Source organism: Aulonocara sp. 'chitande type north' Nkhata Bay, linkage group LG20, assembly GCF_057382095.1.
Source record: "Aulonocara sp. 'chitande type north' Nkhata Bay isolate Kocher_YH1m ecotype deep benthic linkage group LG20, A_spYH_male_GT1.1, whole genome shotgun sequence".
Lineage (NCBI taxonomy): Eukaryota > Metazoa > Chordata > Actinopteri > Cichliformes > Cichlidae > Aulonocara > Aulonocara sp. 'chitande type north' Nkhata Bay.
The window spans coordinates 19,536,076-19,549,653 of NC_141363.1; the positions used below are offsets into that span (position 1 = coordinate 19,536,076).

At 48.0% G+C, this 13,578-nt stretch overlaps 1 protein-coding gene and 1 long non-coding RNA gene across 2 annotated transcripts; one reads left to right on the forward strand and one right to left on the reverse strand.

The window, feature by feature from the left end:
- Nucleotides 1-1,972: 1,972 nt before the first annotated feature.
- LOC147305458 (uncharacterized) lies at nucleotides 1,973-5,535 on the reverse strand. The gene is made up of 3 exons (XR_015126658.1): nucleotides 5,234-5,535; nucleotides 5,034-5,141; nucleotides 1,973-4,927 (listed from the first exon to the last, which is right to left on the reverse strand). It is a non-coding gene; the product is annotated as an uncharacterized LOC147305458 (long non-coding RNA).
- Nucleotides 3,832-12,398, forward strand: mapre1b (microtubule-associated protein, RP/EB family, member 1b). Its single transcript, XM_086278117.1, has 7 exons — nucleotides 3,832-4,084; nucleotides 5,832-5,962; nucleotides 6,357-6,502; nucleotides 8,236-8,437; nucleotides 8,548-8,657; nucleotides 8,739-8,891; nucleotides 9,438-12,398. Exons 2-7 carry the CDS (start codon nucleotides 5,842-5,844, stop codon nucleotides 9,480-9,482), a joined length of 777 nt encoding a protein of 258 aa, XP_086134243.1. The 5' UTR covers nucleotides 3,832-4,084; nucleotides 5,832-5,841; the 3' UTR covers nucleotides 9,483-12,398.
- The last annotated feature ends 1,180 nt before the right edge of the window (nucleotides 12,399-13,578 follow it).

Consider the following 13,578-nt stretch of genomic DNA (forward strand, 5'->3'; position numbering starts at 1 on the left):
TCACACACTGCTGAGTTTGTCCTGGTGGATCATCAGGGCTGCAAAGCCTCACAGATGATGTGCAGCAGTGGGTCCCTCAGTCTGTCCTCACTCTGGACACTTGCAGTCGTCACACATGGAAATCAAATGTGTGATAAGCTGCAGGATTCAAACACAAGTGTAACTTATAAACACACGTTCATACTTTTATTCCACAATCAGAGAGAATCCTGCTTGTGCCGTGATGTTCAGGACTGCAAACCGAGCAGCATCACTGACTTTCAGCTTGTTGTGTTTGTGGATATATGACTGACTTTAATTATCCATCAAATCACCACATTCTCTGTAGGATTAAGGTCGACTATTGAACGGTGGATATTTTGAAGTAAAGGCTTTAAAACCAAGTTAGCACAAACGTCACTAATGTCACATAACTTTGCCGACATGTGGCCAACAGGAATGTTTTAATGTTCTTCATTATTAAACATTCGCACATAAATAAGTGACGTCATATTCAGTACTTTGACAGTTCACTCTTGGCCGCTCCCTTCTGCCGTATTTTGCGGCAAAATTATCCACACCCACTGCCACGCTATGAATTGTGGGACCACGAAGCGTGCACCGGACCACGCTTGATATTTGGGGAAATCGACGGCGCATTTGGAGTACGCTTCGGATTGGGACAGCCGTCCTCGCGTCGCTGTGACGTAATAGGTCTCAAAATGCGTACTCGAAGCGTGCGGTCGCTGAATTGGGACACAGCCACTGAGTGCCACACACAGTGGAGGACACAAGATGTGTCCCAATTCAGCGACCGCACACTTCGTAGTACTCGCCTCACGTAGCCCGTGAAGTGCGGGTACTACGAAGTGTGCGGTCGCTGGGACACAGCTACAGTCTGATGTTCCAGGTGTAGCCACGCCTCTTTTACACTAATGAAGGACACACCTGTGAGCAGCAATGTTCCCTCTAAGCTGCGCGCGTGCGCAATTGCGCACTGATGGCACGGTCTCTGTGCACAAAAAAAAATTCTAACCTAAACTGAAATTAAAGTAAATATGTTAACAATTCTGTTCTGCAGTGTGAGTCAGTGACTGGCTGCTCCTGTATGGGATCAGAACGATGCCACCTTATCACATAGTCAAATCAAATCAAATCAAAATCAAATCACTTTTATTGTCACATCACATGTGCAGGCACACTGGCACAGCACATGCGAGTGAAATTCTTGTGTGCGAGCCCCACAAGCAACAGAGATGTGCAAACACAACAACACAAACGAGCAAAATACAAGAATGGCCAACCTGAAACTAATAAATATATGTACAATATATAATAGTGTATGCATTTCTGGATGTGTATACTAAATATTTTCCTCTGTGTGTGTGTGTGTGTGTGTGTGTGTGTGTATGTGTGTGTGTGTGTGTGTGTATGTGTGTGTGTGTATACACATTTTTACAAATTAAATAGTAAAAAAAAAATAATAATAATAATAATAATAAAATATATAAAATATACAGAGTTGAATATGTGCAAAACAAGTGGCATTTATATACAGTGTGGAGTGCATAATGTTGAAGTTCCAGTAGTGAAGCTGAGGTGTCTATGACGTGTTCAGCAGTCTGATGGCCTGATGGAAGAAGCTGTCTCTCAGTCTGCTGGTACGGGACCGGATGCTGCAGAACCTCCTTCCTGATGGAAGCAGTCTGAACAGTTTATGGCTGGGGTGACTGGAGTCCTTGATGATCCTCCCCGCTTTCCTCAGGCACCGCTTCCTGTAGATGTCTTGGAGGGAGGGAAGCTCACCTCCAATTATCCGTTCAGAGCACCGCACTACTCGCTGGAGAGCTTTGCAGTTGTAGGCGGTGCTGTTGCCGTACCAGGTGGTGATGCATCCAGTGAGGATGCTCTCAATGGCACAGTGATAGAAGGTCCTGAGGATGCGGGGGCTCATGCCGAATCTTTTCAGTCTCCTGAGAAAGAAGAGGCGCTGCTGCGCCTTCTTCACTGTTTTGTTTGTGTGTACTGACCACGTAAGATCCTCAGCCAGATGTACTCCAAGGAACCGGAAGCTGCTCACTCTCTCCACAGCAGCGCCGTTGATGGTGATGGGGGTGTGTACTTCTCTGCACCTAGTCCAGCCAATGATGCGATTCACATTCGTATATACGCAGCTAAGGGTTGACAGGCTATGTGCCGGTGTTTTAGCAAAGCGGCTGATGTGGAGTGAAGCCACGTTAACGACAACGTGTACAACCACTGGAGATGTGAGCAGGACAGACGGAACAACTGACGGACAAAGTGTGGACTTTATAGCAGTTTATAAATTGTGTTGATCGGCCACGTAAAACCAGAGTTGTGATAAAATATCTGCAATGTTTGTTTTTCTTCCTGAATACTGTCGTTGTTTATATTTACTGCGGGAAGAAAACGCTGGAAAGCCTGTGAACAAAAACAAAACACCCCGCCCTTTCCTATTGGTGGAAAAATGTACCATGTCGACCAATCAAAACATGGCATTTAGTTGTTAAGATACTGGAGGAAGTTTTAGGAGTGACGGAGTGTTTTGAGATGTGAGAGATTTGCGACGTTCAGCGCAAATCTTGTGTAGTTAGTGTGTAGTTAGTGTGTAGTGTAGTCAATAGTTTTGTTGTGTGTGTCAAAACAATGAGGCAAAAATAATTTGTGTGGCATCAGATTTGATGCAGAACAGCTGATTGTTCTGTAAATAGTTTGAAATGTTTGTTTAAAAACGCCTTGGCTGCATTTTTAGGTAAACAGCTGCAAAAAACTTTGTTGTTTGCATAACTCAGTTACTTTTTTGAAGAAGTAACTATATAATTAACTGCCCAACATTGGTCATTATTTACTGTATTTTGCAGACAGAGTTACAGACTCTCTCCCAGACCACAGACTCATAATACAAGTCAGAGCTTTATTGAAAGAAAGAAAGAAAGTTGTGTTTTCAAAATTGTTGTCAAAGTTATTTTTACTTCCAATAGTGTTAACATGCTGCACAGGTCATGAACAAGATTTTTTTTTATTTTCATTGTCAGTGGGCTAAAGCAGTTAATTAAAAGTCGTCTAACATAAATGTAAATGCTGTAATTTGATTATTTTAATAAGCTGTAACTTGCATGGATTGGATGCTGGCGTGACCACAGTGCACACGTCTGCTGTCGCTCACAGTGGTCCAAGGGACGCTCAGGGAGTTAGTGTGCTCGCTCAGACACATGAAACATTAGAAGGAACATTAGAGGGAACATTAGAGGGATCTTTGGTGTGCAGTCCTGGTGGATTTTAGCAGCTGTGTGAGAGCAGGGCAAAAATAAATACACTCACCTGCCACTTTGTTAGGTACGCCTCTTCAACTGCCCATGACACAAATGTCTTATCGGCCAATCGTGTGGCAGCAGCTCACACACGGTGAAGACGACCTGCTGAAGTTTAAACTGAGACGATGAAGATTTCGGTGACTGTGCTGTGGTTCTTTGGGCCCTTTAATACCAACAGATTCAGGTGGTGGCCGTTTTTCAGTAAAATCAGTTCATCTCTTCTCTCTTGTGGTCTTTATTTGGCGTTAAGCTCCTAAAATCTCCATGTAAATGTAAGCTAGGCTGTTCTTCCATTATTCAGCTTCCTGTGATAGCAGAGTGAAGGCCTGCTGCTGCAGGAGGTGGGAGTGCACATGTTTCTGTGTCACTACAGGAGGAAAATGATGTTACTATGGTTATTGGGATGTCGATACGTCACTGAGTGACGTAAACCTGACCCGCTGCTCCTATAATATGAGGATGTTTTTGTCGTGAATGATGAATTTATTGAACATAATCCTTTTTATGAATAATGACCTCACCATAGACCATTTTGTTCGGACGTCTCGCTTCCGTCCGCCGTCCTTACGTTTAGGCGTTTCCCTTTACGTATTGACGTCATCGCATCGTTTCTTCCGCTGCCGGCAGAGTGGACGTGAGGAAGAGAAGAAAAAAGCAGAAGAGGAACAAACGTCGAAACGAGCGCAGGTTGTTTTTTTAATGAGAAACAGTTCCCGCTGAGAAGAGTAAAAGCTCCAAGTTCGAGAACCGCGAAAGAAAACCGGCTGCAGGTAGGTTTGAAGCCGGCCGGAGCGGCTGGATAACGGCGGCGCGCTCTGTTAGCTTCAGTGTTAGCATGTAGCTAGAACCGTGCGATCCCGGAGCCTCGGACCGGGCACCCCGGGGCCGAGCTCCAGCTCTGGCAGCTGCCGGTACGGTGACGGTTTAAACCGCTATTAACGGCTCTTATCCGAGGAGGTTTGACTCAATAATGGCCGAGGCTAACGGGAGCTAACCGGGCGGTGCTTCAGGGCGGGGGGGGACCGCCTGCAGGTCCGGGAGGTGACTGACTCAGCCGGCCGGTGTGGGCGCGTTTAGCCGATGACCGAGCTTTCTAATATTAACACAGATAGCGGAGCTCGGCCAGTGTCTTCCCAGGGAGCCGGACGCTGACCCGTTCGGTGCTTGGAGCCGCGGACCTGACGTTGCTGATCACCGCTAATGTTAGCAGCGTGTGGCTAACGGTCACTTCCTCACAGCTCAGGAGCCCGGCCTCATCTGGTCAGCTACAGGGGCCACTGCCCACCTTTAAAACTTTATTTTTGGTCCTCTGAATAAAGAAAACGAAAATCTGAATTTAACAGCAAAGATAAAACCAACTTTTCTTCTTTGAGAAATATGCTAATCTGCATTTACTGGAGATGACATTTGAATAATATTTGAATAAATGTTGGAAGATGGTTTGTTTGTGATAAGGAAAACAAAAAAACCCAACAAATGCGTCACTGTTACTTTCAGACTGACAACTGATGGTTGTTGGCTGGGAAAGATGTCCGTTTATTAACCTTCACGACCTGGTTGGTACCTCACCATACGTGACTCCGCCCACTGTCTGCTCAGCTTCCTGTAAACAGCTGTAAGCATGATGACACTGTTGCTGAATCACACAAGTTTTTGTAGCAACATTCACAGTGATGTCACTAAATGAAATCAGCTGATGGACCTGTCAGTGTTTACTACCTGCCCAGGAGCATTTGCTCTGCTGTAGATTTTCTGCTGGTCATCGATGGCATTCAGCTTCCTCTCCTGAGAGGCTCTCTTGGTGTGAAGGCTGCTTACAGATGACTCCTACAATAACCACATGTTTTGGCCTTTAAGATGTGACAGCTGACCACATCTGTACATTGTGTAGCACTGACCTCCAGCTGCAGAGGACATACCTGAAACAGGCATCGTCGGGACTGCTGTCTGTTTAGTTTGTGATTTTTGCCGCTGACTCAGAAAACTGCGACTGCTCCTGTAGATAAAATGCTTTGCGTTTTACATTGTGCTCATCTGGGAGGTTTGTATCTGGGTGTGCCTGCAGCCTCGTCCTCAGCGGCAGATTAAATGTTGGCCGAAGGTTGCAGCTCGTTATCTGACGCAGAGCCACAGACGGGCCTGCAAGTACGAGCAAACGCCAAAGAGTCGGTTCAGATCCACATTTCACCCGTTTCCATCACAAAAGGACAGGAAGTCGTGCTTTTTTTGTTTGTCTTGTCTGAAAAACAGAAATTCTGAGTTTACTGTGATCAAACTGCATTTCATGTCCTTTGTTCTGAAATTTGACAAACCAAAACAATTACTTTTCAGCAGATTAATTCAAAAAGTAGTCCAGTGTTTCCACAGAGTAGAGGATTTATCTAATCGGGTCATCCTCATTGACGAGGTCCTGATCGAGCAGGTTTAAAGTGACAGTAACAACCCGACGAGCTGTCGGTGTGATGGCCACCATGTAAGTGTGTGTGTGTGTGTGTGTGTGTGTGTCTGTGTGGTCAGGTGACCGACGATGGCTGTGAACGTGTACTCGACCTCAGTGACCAGCGACAACTTAAGTCGCCATGACATGCTCGTGTGGATCAACGAGTCTCTACAGATGAACCTCACCAAGATAGAAATGCTGTGCTCAGGTAAGCGAGGACTTTCAGCACTCTTTGTGCCGTTCTCTTAAATCTGCAGCTCGCCGAGGGACCGCCTTCATATTTGAAACCTAAACGTACGTCAGGTGATGATCAGATTAGTCTACAAACCCTATTCTGACCCTTTCAGGTCACCGTTGAACAGATTCAGTCACACTAACCTTTCTGTGGCCTCACGCTCTTCTCGTCTCCGTATCCTGAGGCGTTAGCATGTGACTTCTATCACTGTGTGGGTTACATCACACAGCGAACGGGAAAGAGACGATTAAAGCTATTTCTAAAATCAAACGTGCAGTTTGTCAGTTTTGATTTCTTGTGGTGTGTGACGCCGCCGTTGACGCGGTGTTTCCTCTCCGCCTGTAGTCAAAGTGTTTCCTGTGTCCAGGTGCTGCTTACTGCCAGTTCATGGACATGCTGTTTCCCAACTCTGTGCCTTTGAAGAAAGTGAAGTTCGGGGCCAAGCTCGAGCACGAGTACATCCACAACTTCAAGCTTCTGCAGGTGGCCTTCAAAAAGATGGGCGTCGACAAAGTAAGTCATGCTCATTGATGAGTTTCTGTTGGCGGCGACGCACAATCCTCAGATGTTGAGATCATCCGTTTCACAGATGCAGACAATAATAATAACGTGTTTAAACGTTTCTGTTTGACGACTGTAATCGTGTTCGTACGGATGCAGACCGCACCGCTCTGTCGTGAAGCCGTTTTGCTCGCGGTACATCACGTCGCTGGTTCTTTACCTCGCAGCATGAAGAGAGACGCCTGCTGCTGTGAACTGATGTCATATTAAAACATGAAGGATTACCACCTTCCTGTGGTTTCCTAGTGATGGTCTTTTGTTGTGAAGCAGCCGCAGGAAGCATTGGCGTAACTGGAGCAGGGGTGTGTTCGGCCTGAGCGACGTGAATCACTCTGAGGATTAGCGAGGATTTGGTTTCTGTGGGAAATCCACAGCTAATTACATGCTACGCTGTTCCTGCCACAGTGAAGTCGTTCAGCTGAAGCGAGGACACAAGTCCTGCGTACAGCGTGAACGCAAGGAATTGCGGCTGATCCCGGCTGACCCCCGGCCTCTAAGCGCTGTTCTGCAAAGACGCCACCACTGACGCCACGCCCACTTTCTCGGAACTGAGAGCAAACGAGCGCCCTCCCGATCTCTGAGCTCAGTAAACGCTTACCTGATGACTTTATGCTCTCAGTCCGAATGAATAAAGGATGAAGTTCAGGAAGTGATGGTCCCATTAGAGCAGCAGAGGAGTGTGGACATGTTGGCGCGGCTCAGGAAATGTCCCAGCGAGCTTTGAACGTGCACATTTGCTTTGTATTTCTTTTTACTAACGCTATTTAAAAGCTTTAAAGACAGTGCAAACATAAAGGCAGCGGAGGAGCGCGGCGCTCCCTCGCCAACAGCTGTGATCTGTAACCAAACACCTGTTCTTACAGCAGTGTGTGAATCAGACCGGACTCGCTTTGTGCTCGGCTCGCTGCACATCTTTGAGGGTTGAAAAAAGCTCCTCAAACCTTTGAAAGTCTCTGTTTGACTTTGTCTCTTTTATTCGCATTAGTGGAAGTTTCTTTGTTTCTGGTGCTTCCTGTTCTCTGGTCTTTCTAGCAAACTGAGCTTCATTAATGTCGGCTCAGTTTGTCCTCTGGATCCAAACGTGTTTCTTTCGGGATGATCTCTGAGCTCCTTCCAGAAGGTTTTTAACTCTGTGCGCTTCAGACGTGTGCAGTCCAAAGAGCTGCAGAGACGATCCTGCTGCAGCTCGACGGGCGGAGACGAGAACGTTGAATTCGTGACTCTTCGTGACGAGGCGCTTGTTTGGAACGAGAGGTGGTGGTGAGCTGGTGCAGAAACAAACCTGAGGTCTGATTGTTCTGAACGGTTAATTTCATTCTAGCAAATGACAAAACGGAAAGAATGAACATGTCAGGTGGGGGGACTCGAGGGCGGCGTTATCAGCTGATGTAAATGGCTAAATAATGTCCACCAGAGGTCTGGTCGTGAACTAATCATCTGATTCAGGTGTGCTGACCCAGGGTGAGATCTAAAACCAGCAGGACACCGGCGCCCGAGGCCTGGAGTTGGACTCCGCTGCTGTAGACGGTTTAACGGGACTCTGTGTCGGTCCAGGGTGGGACTAACATGATGTCCGTCGAACTTTAAATGTCAAAGAGACAAAAGTGATGAAACTTGAGTTTTTATGTAAACCCTGCAGTCAGAGCGCCGCTAACAGCCTGGCGCCATTTCTCCGTCTCTTCCAGATCATTCCGGTGGACAAACTGGTGAAGGGGAAGTTCCAGGATAACTTCGAGTTCGTACAGTGGTTCAAGAAGTTCTTCGACGCCAACTACGACGGAAAGGAGTACGACCCCGTGGAGGCGAGACAGGGGCAGGACGCCATGCCCACGCCCAACCCCGCCACGTCAGCCCTCAACAAACCACCCAAAAAGGCCCTCAATCAAGGTAAGAGCCGACTCGTCTGATTGGTCAGATTTCAGATGGGTGACGGTTACAGACGGGTTTAGAAGTGCTGAAGTTTTGATCGTGTCGCTGACCTTCTAATTTCTCCTCAGCTCCTCAGAGGCCCCCTGTGGCTAAGGTGGCGCCCAAGGTGGCTCCGGTCAGTGCGAAGAAGGCGGGGACGGGAGGAAACGACGAGGAGGTGGCTGAGCTCATCAATGAGGTCAGAGGGCAGACTGTCGCCTCTGTAAGGACGACGGCGAGGCGAGGAGTGCTGATCAGGTGTCTTTATCTTCGTCCACAGATGGAGATGCTGAAATCCACCATCCAGGACATGGAGAAGGAGAGAGACTTTTATTTTGGAAAGCTGAGGAACATCGAGCTGATCTGCCAGGAGAAGGAAGGCGAGGGCGACCCGACGCTGCAGAGGATCGTCGACATCCTCTACGCCACAGACGTGAGTGATTAGCTTTCAATAATTCATGAATCACGTGGCTAAATTACAGAACCGGAGGATCCATTTTTACTCTGCAGCTCAGATATGACACACCAGACATCCCTCACACCTGATTGGCTGAAATGCGCTCCGTGTTCCTCACAGGAAGTGCCATTTGTTGCAGTGTGAACAGCTGCTGTGGATTCTTGCAGAGGCATGCAGCTCACTGTGCCAGCCTCCCACGCTGCTGCTTCATTTACACACATGTATCATTATTGTGTTTATGCAGATTAATGTTGTTTTTTAAATGCGCTCTTGAACTCGTTGGTGTGGTTTGTGGCTCTCGGCCGCAGGCGATGCCAAAACTTCCAAAAGCTCCTCGGGAAGGATCCTAAACACACGTCGGCACTTTGACTGTAAACACATTTAAAAAGTGCTTCTTCACTGGACACACACACACTTTCATTTGATATAATGCAGCACGGCACATGATTGGTTTGTAGTGCAAACAGGAAGTGACATTTCGTGCTGAGCCTAAAACTGTGTCCCGTCTGCGTTTGTCTCCAGGAGGGCTTCGTCATACCGGACGCTGAGGATCAGGAGGAGTTTTAATATTCAAGACTGCAGCAACGTTTCTCGTAGACGTCCTCGCCCACCAACCCGCCTCCACACCCCGATCAAGCCGAGCCTTTGGTTTTTATATCCAGCGCCGAACCCGGTCTCAGCTTGACCCCCTCCCCCCCTCCCCCAAAAGTACCTGCTGGACTTCTCCTTCGTCTCACCTTCGACAAACATCCTTTACCGCGAAGCCTCGGCCCCGCCTCCCCCTGTTACTCCATCTTTCCCAAAACCGGATGGTGCCAACAAACATATCTGGTGTTTGTAACGAACTTTGATTTGAAAACACGGTGATGATGTTCTCTGTGTGTGTGTGTGTCTGTCTGTGTGTGTTTGAAATGAAACGTGGAGATCCTCCTCCGCAGACCCGGCCGACTTCCCAAACTAATCCCGACACATTCCGAGCGAACCCGCTGAGGGTTTGTGCAGGTTTAGTCTGGGACGCGGCGCCGCCGGCTCGTCTGCTGGCCTTCTTCCACCATCTTTATTTGTGCTGAGCTTTTGTAAATTGATGCTCCTGTTCTTCACGCCTCCCACCTCTCTCCACTGGTTGTGTTTTTGTGTTTGGCACGTGTTGTTCACCTTTCTGATCGCAGCCACGTCAGCGCAGAGATTTTTCCCTCACACTGAAAATGTTCCTGGTAGCACATCGGACATGTCAGGCTTCCTAACAAACTGCAGGACGTGTTTGCGTTTGGCAGCCTTCTGATCAACACGACAATGTTTAGTAAAAAAGAACCAAACCAGATTGTTTTGTCTGTTTCCTGCAGCGGCCCTTACACATCACGGAAAACCCAAATGCTGTGCGCTCCAGCCGAAACCCGACTGAGCACTGGGGGCAGAGGGTGGGGGTACCTCCACCCTCAGGCTGTGCTGTCACTGACTCCGCCCCTCTGATGCACTCGCTGTAACCCCTCTTTGGTTTGCACAGCAGTCAGCTCGTCTTCAATCTGCGCGCGGGTTAAAAGCCTGTCCGGCTCTTTCGGGCTCGCGGCCGATTGGGTCTGTCTGCGGACGCTTCCTGTTAGAGTTCGGCGTGTCCTGCGTCGGGGTTTAAGCGTATTGCTTAGCGTGCTGAAGGAAGCGCGTGGGAATCACTGCGAGTCTGCATACACGTCCCTGCAGCGCTGTCGTGGGTCTGACTGGAGCCCAGTTTCTGAAATGTTCCATCGATGGCCTTAATCTTTCTTTACTGTGTGTGTGTGTGTGTGTGTGTGTGTGTGTGTGTGCACTGTTTGTGCGTTTACTGTCAGTCTGGAGGTCGTTGTGGGGAAACGCTCGGCGTCCGTCTTCCATCAAACGCTCCCAAAAGTGTCCGGCTGAGGCTCGGTCCGCTCTCCTGCTTGTTGCCTTCAGCGTCTCCGATCTTTTCGTTTCTCCATCTTTTTCAGAATGTATTTTCTGGAAGAGCGGGCGGAGCCTCGGGGTGGGGTTGCCGGCTAGTTTTTTGGTCTGTGCTGCAGCACATGTTGCTTTCGGACCCGAGGAGGAAAACTGAAGTAGTCTCCTAGTTTAAGTTGTAGTCTGGCTTCTGATTAATGCGACTGATGTGAAAGTTCATAAAGGCACAAAAGCAGGTTTGAAAGCTCTGCAGGGATCTCTCTTTCCAGAAGAATGTGAACCACGCAAAAGAAAAGGCACTCGTGATCCGTTTTATGCAGGAACTATTTCCCTCTGCCGTCTCCATCCGCCGGTTACAGCTCTCTCACGGGCGGAGGGACCCGAGTGTGGATTTGGGTTTCTTTCTGGAAAGAGACATTTCTGCATTCTTGAAAAAAATCAAAGAACTTTTTTTTTTAATTTTTTATTTGTTTGCGTTTCTTTTTTTCTAATTTTATTTTTGCGTGTGCCGTTTAGCTCCGTCATAGTGACGAGTGGGCGGAGTTAAAACAGGCGGATCAGAAGCCCTGGCGGCCGGGCAGAGGTGGTGGAGATGGGTGGGGGTGAAGACAATTAAACATTAAACTTTACGTGAACTGTATTTTGGCACGTTTGTCCGAATGAATTTGTTGAAACTTTTGCTGGCGTCACGTTAAAGCTGGTGGCGTGAGGAACTGGAGGCGGAGCTTCCCTAGAGACTGACCCCATTAAGGCCCGCCCCTCCAAACCAGTAAAAACCTTCAGTAAAATTCACACGAAGCTCTGAACTGTTAGGAAAAAAACACGTCGGCGTGGAACTGTGACTTTCTGTCTAAATCTTTTTTTGAGGGGATTAGAGGAGCAGGAAGTGAGCTTGGGTTTGGTCTAAAGAATGCTCGTCTGTGCTCGGAGGTATTTGATGTTGAACCAAAACAGCAACAGCATGGCGGCATTGCTGCGTCCACACTTACCGCTGTCTTCAGTAGCATAAACGTCTTCTTCAGCCGCTGACCCTCCGCCATGTTGGGCTCTCAGCAGCACAGAGTTGGTGGAAATGAGGTAATGGTTCTATTCTTCCACCCCTGTGGTCCCAGTAGCCGATCCAGAGCTGGTACGGAGCATCTTCACCTGGACACAGCTGCTCTGTTCTTGGAGAACCTCTGAGGGCGTTACTTCCTCCGCACTGCCAACATCAGGTGACCAGGTTAACGGCGCTTCTGTCTTTGTGCTGAGAGTTTTTTTCACGTCCGAACGCGGACTGCGGTCTGCTTGAACGATAAGCGTGTCACTGTAAGTGTTAGAAGGACTGTGGTGGTGTTTCATGTCTGACTGGTACAGAACGTGTCTGAGCGAAGGGAAATACTCGCTTTAAAGGTAATGATGCTTGACTGACCTCTGACCTCTCTCCCCTTTTAACGCTCTGTGCCGATAAGCGTGCACGCCGCGGGCCAAGCGCCACCCGAGTCTTCTCTGTCCGGGCTTCTCTCTGTGTTTGTTATACTTCTTTAATAAAGTTTCGTACAGACAATAAAACAGTATTTCCACGCCTGAGTCGGCTGTTTTTCCTCCTTTCCACAGAATCGCGCTCCAACTTGGCGATGACAGGAAAACAATCCTTCAGGTGTTTGTTAAAAACCACTCCCACTCAGAGAGGCAGCAAAGCTGAGAGTATGATGGGTTTTTTTGGTCTGCTGGGTTTTGAGTCTAACATCTGCAGGAGGTCCAGATGTTCTCCTGAAGCAGCGATGGTGTGAGTCACAGCAGGAGCTGAGCTCACTCCTCTGCTCTTCCCAGATGTGCCTCTAAGCTTCCAGCTGCTGATGTGAGCTCTGAGACGACGAGGCTCTTTCTGCTCTGTCAGCAGCTGTCTGTGAGTGGATGATGATGAGCTACAGATATGTTTCAGGTTCGATTCTCAGTTAACGCTGATAATCACAAAGATCTTGAATCCTTAAAGGCCAAAAATGCACATGTGTTTGTAAAGGTCTCCACAGCCACCACCTGAAGCTGGCCTTGTTTTAACTGGAGGAAAGCTTTGTAGTGTTTATGCACTGGTGTGTGAAGCGCATCTGTGGTGTGAACGTCACGAGAGCGTCCGTGTTCAGGTTGCTGCTGGGGGGTTTCAGGACCAGCCGAGCATCGTTTAAGCCTACCCAGGGGTGGCTGCTGATGGCTTGTGACGGCGTCAGAGGAATACTCTATGAATCCCAGATTTCCGACATCTCAAAGCTAAGACCAAACTGGTTTCCTCACCATGACGATTAGTTCGCTGTCCTCGGACGACATCCGCAGTCACAGATCTCAGTCCAGCAGAGCAGCTTCGGGATGTTCAGGAGATTCTCATTATGGGTGCTGCAGCTGTATGATGTCATGATGATGTCATGTCACCAGAATATATTGTTGAATCTGAGCCAAGAAGTATTAAAGGGGGTCCAGCCCAGTACTACCAAGGTGTACCTAATAAAGTGGCTGGTGAGCCGATTACAGTATAATATCCTGATTTCCTGATAACATTTACATTTACAATAATTGATTACACAGCGGTGGAGAGTAGACTTTATCAAAGTAGATGTCTTTCTGAAAGCGCTGTAACTAAGTTTAAGAATATAATCCACCCACTGTTATCATCTCCAATGCCCTGTACCAACACAGAGCAGAGCAGCTATCTGAACGCTACCCCAACAGAGGTCGATTATCTTGTTAATAATTTCACCTCCTCACTACGTACGAC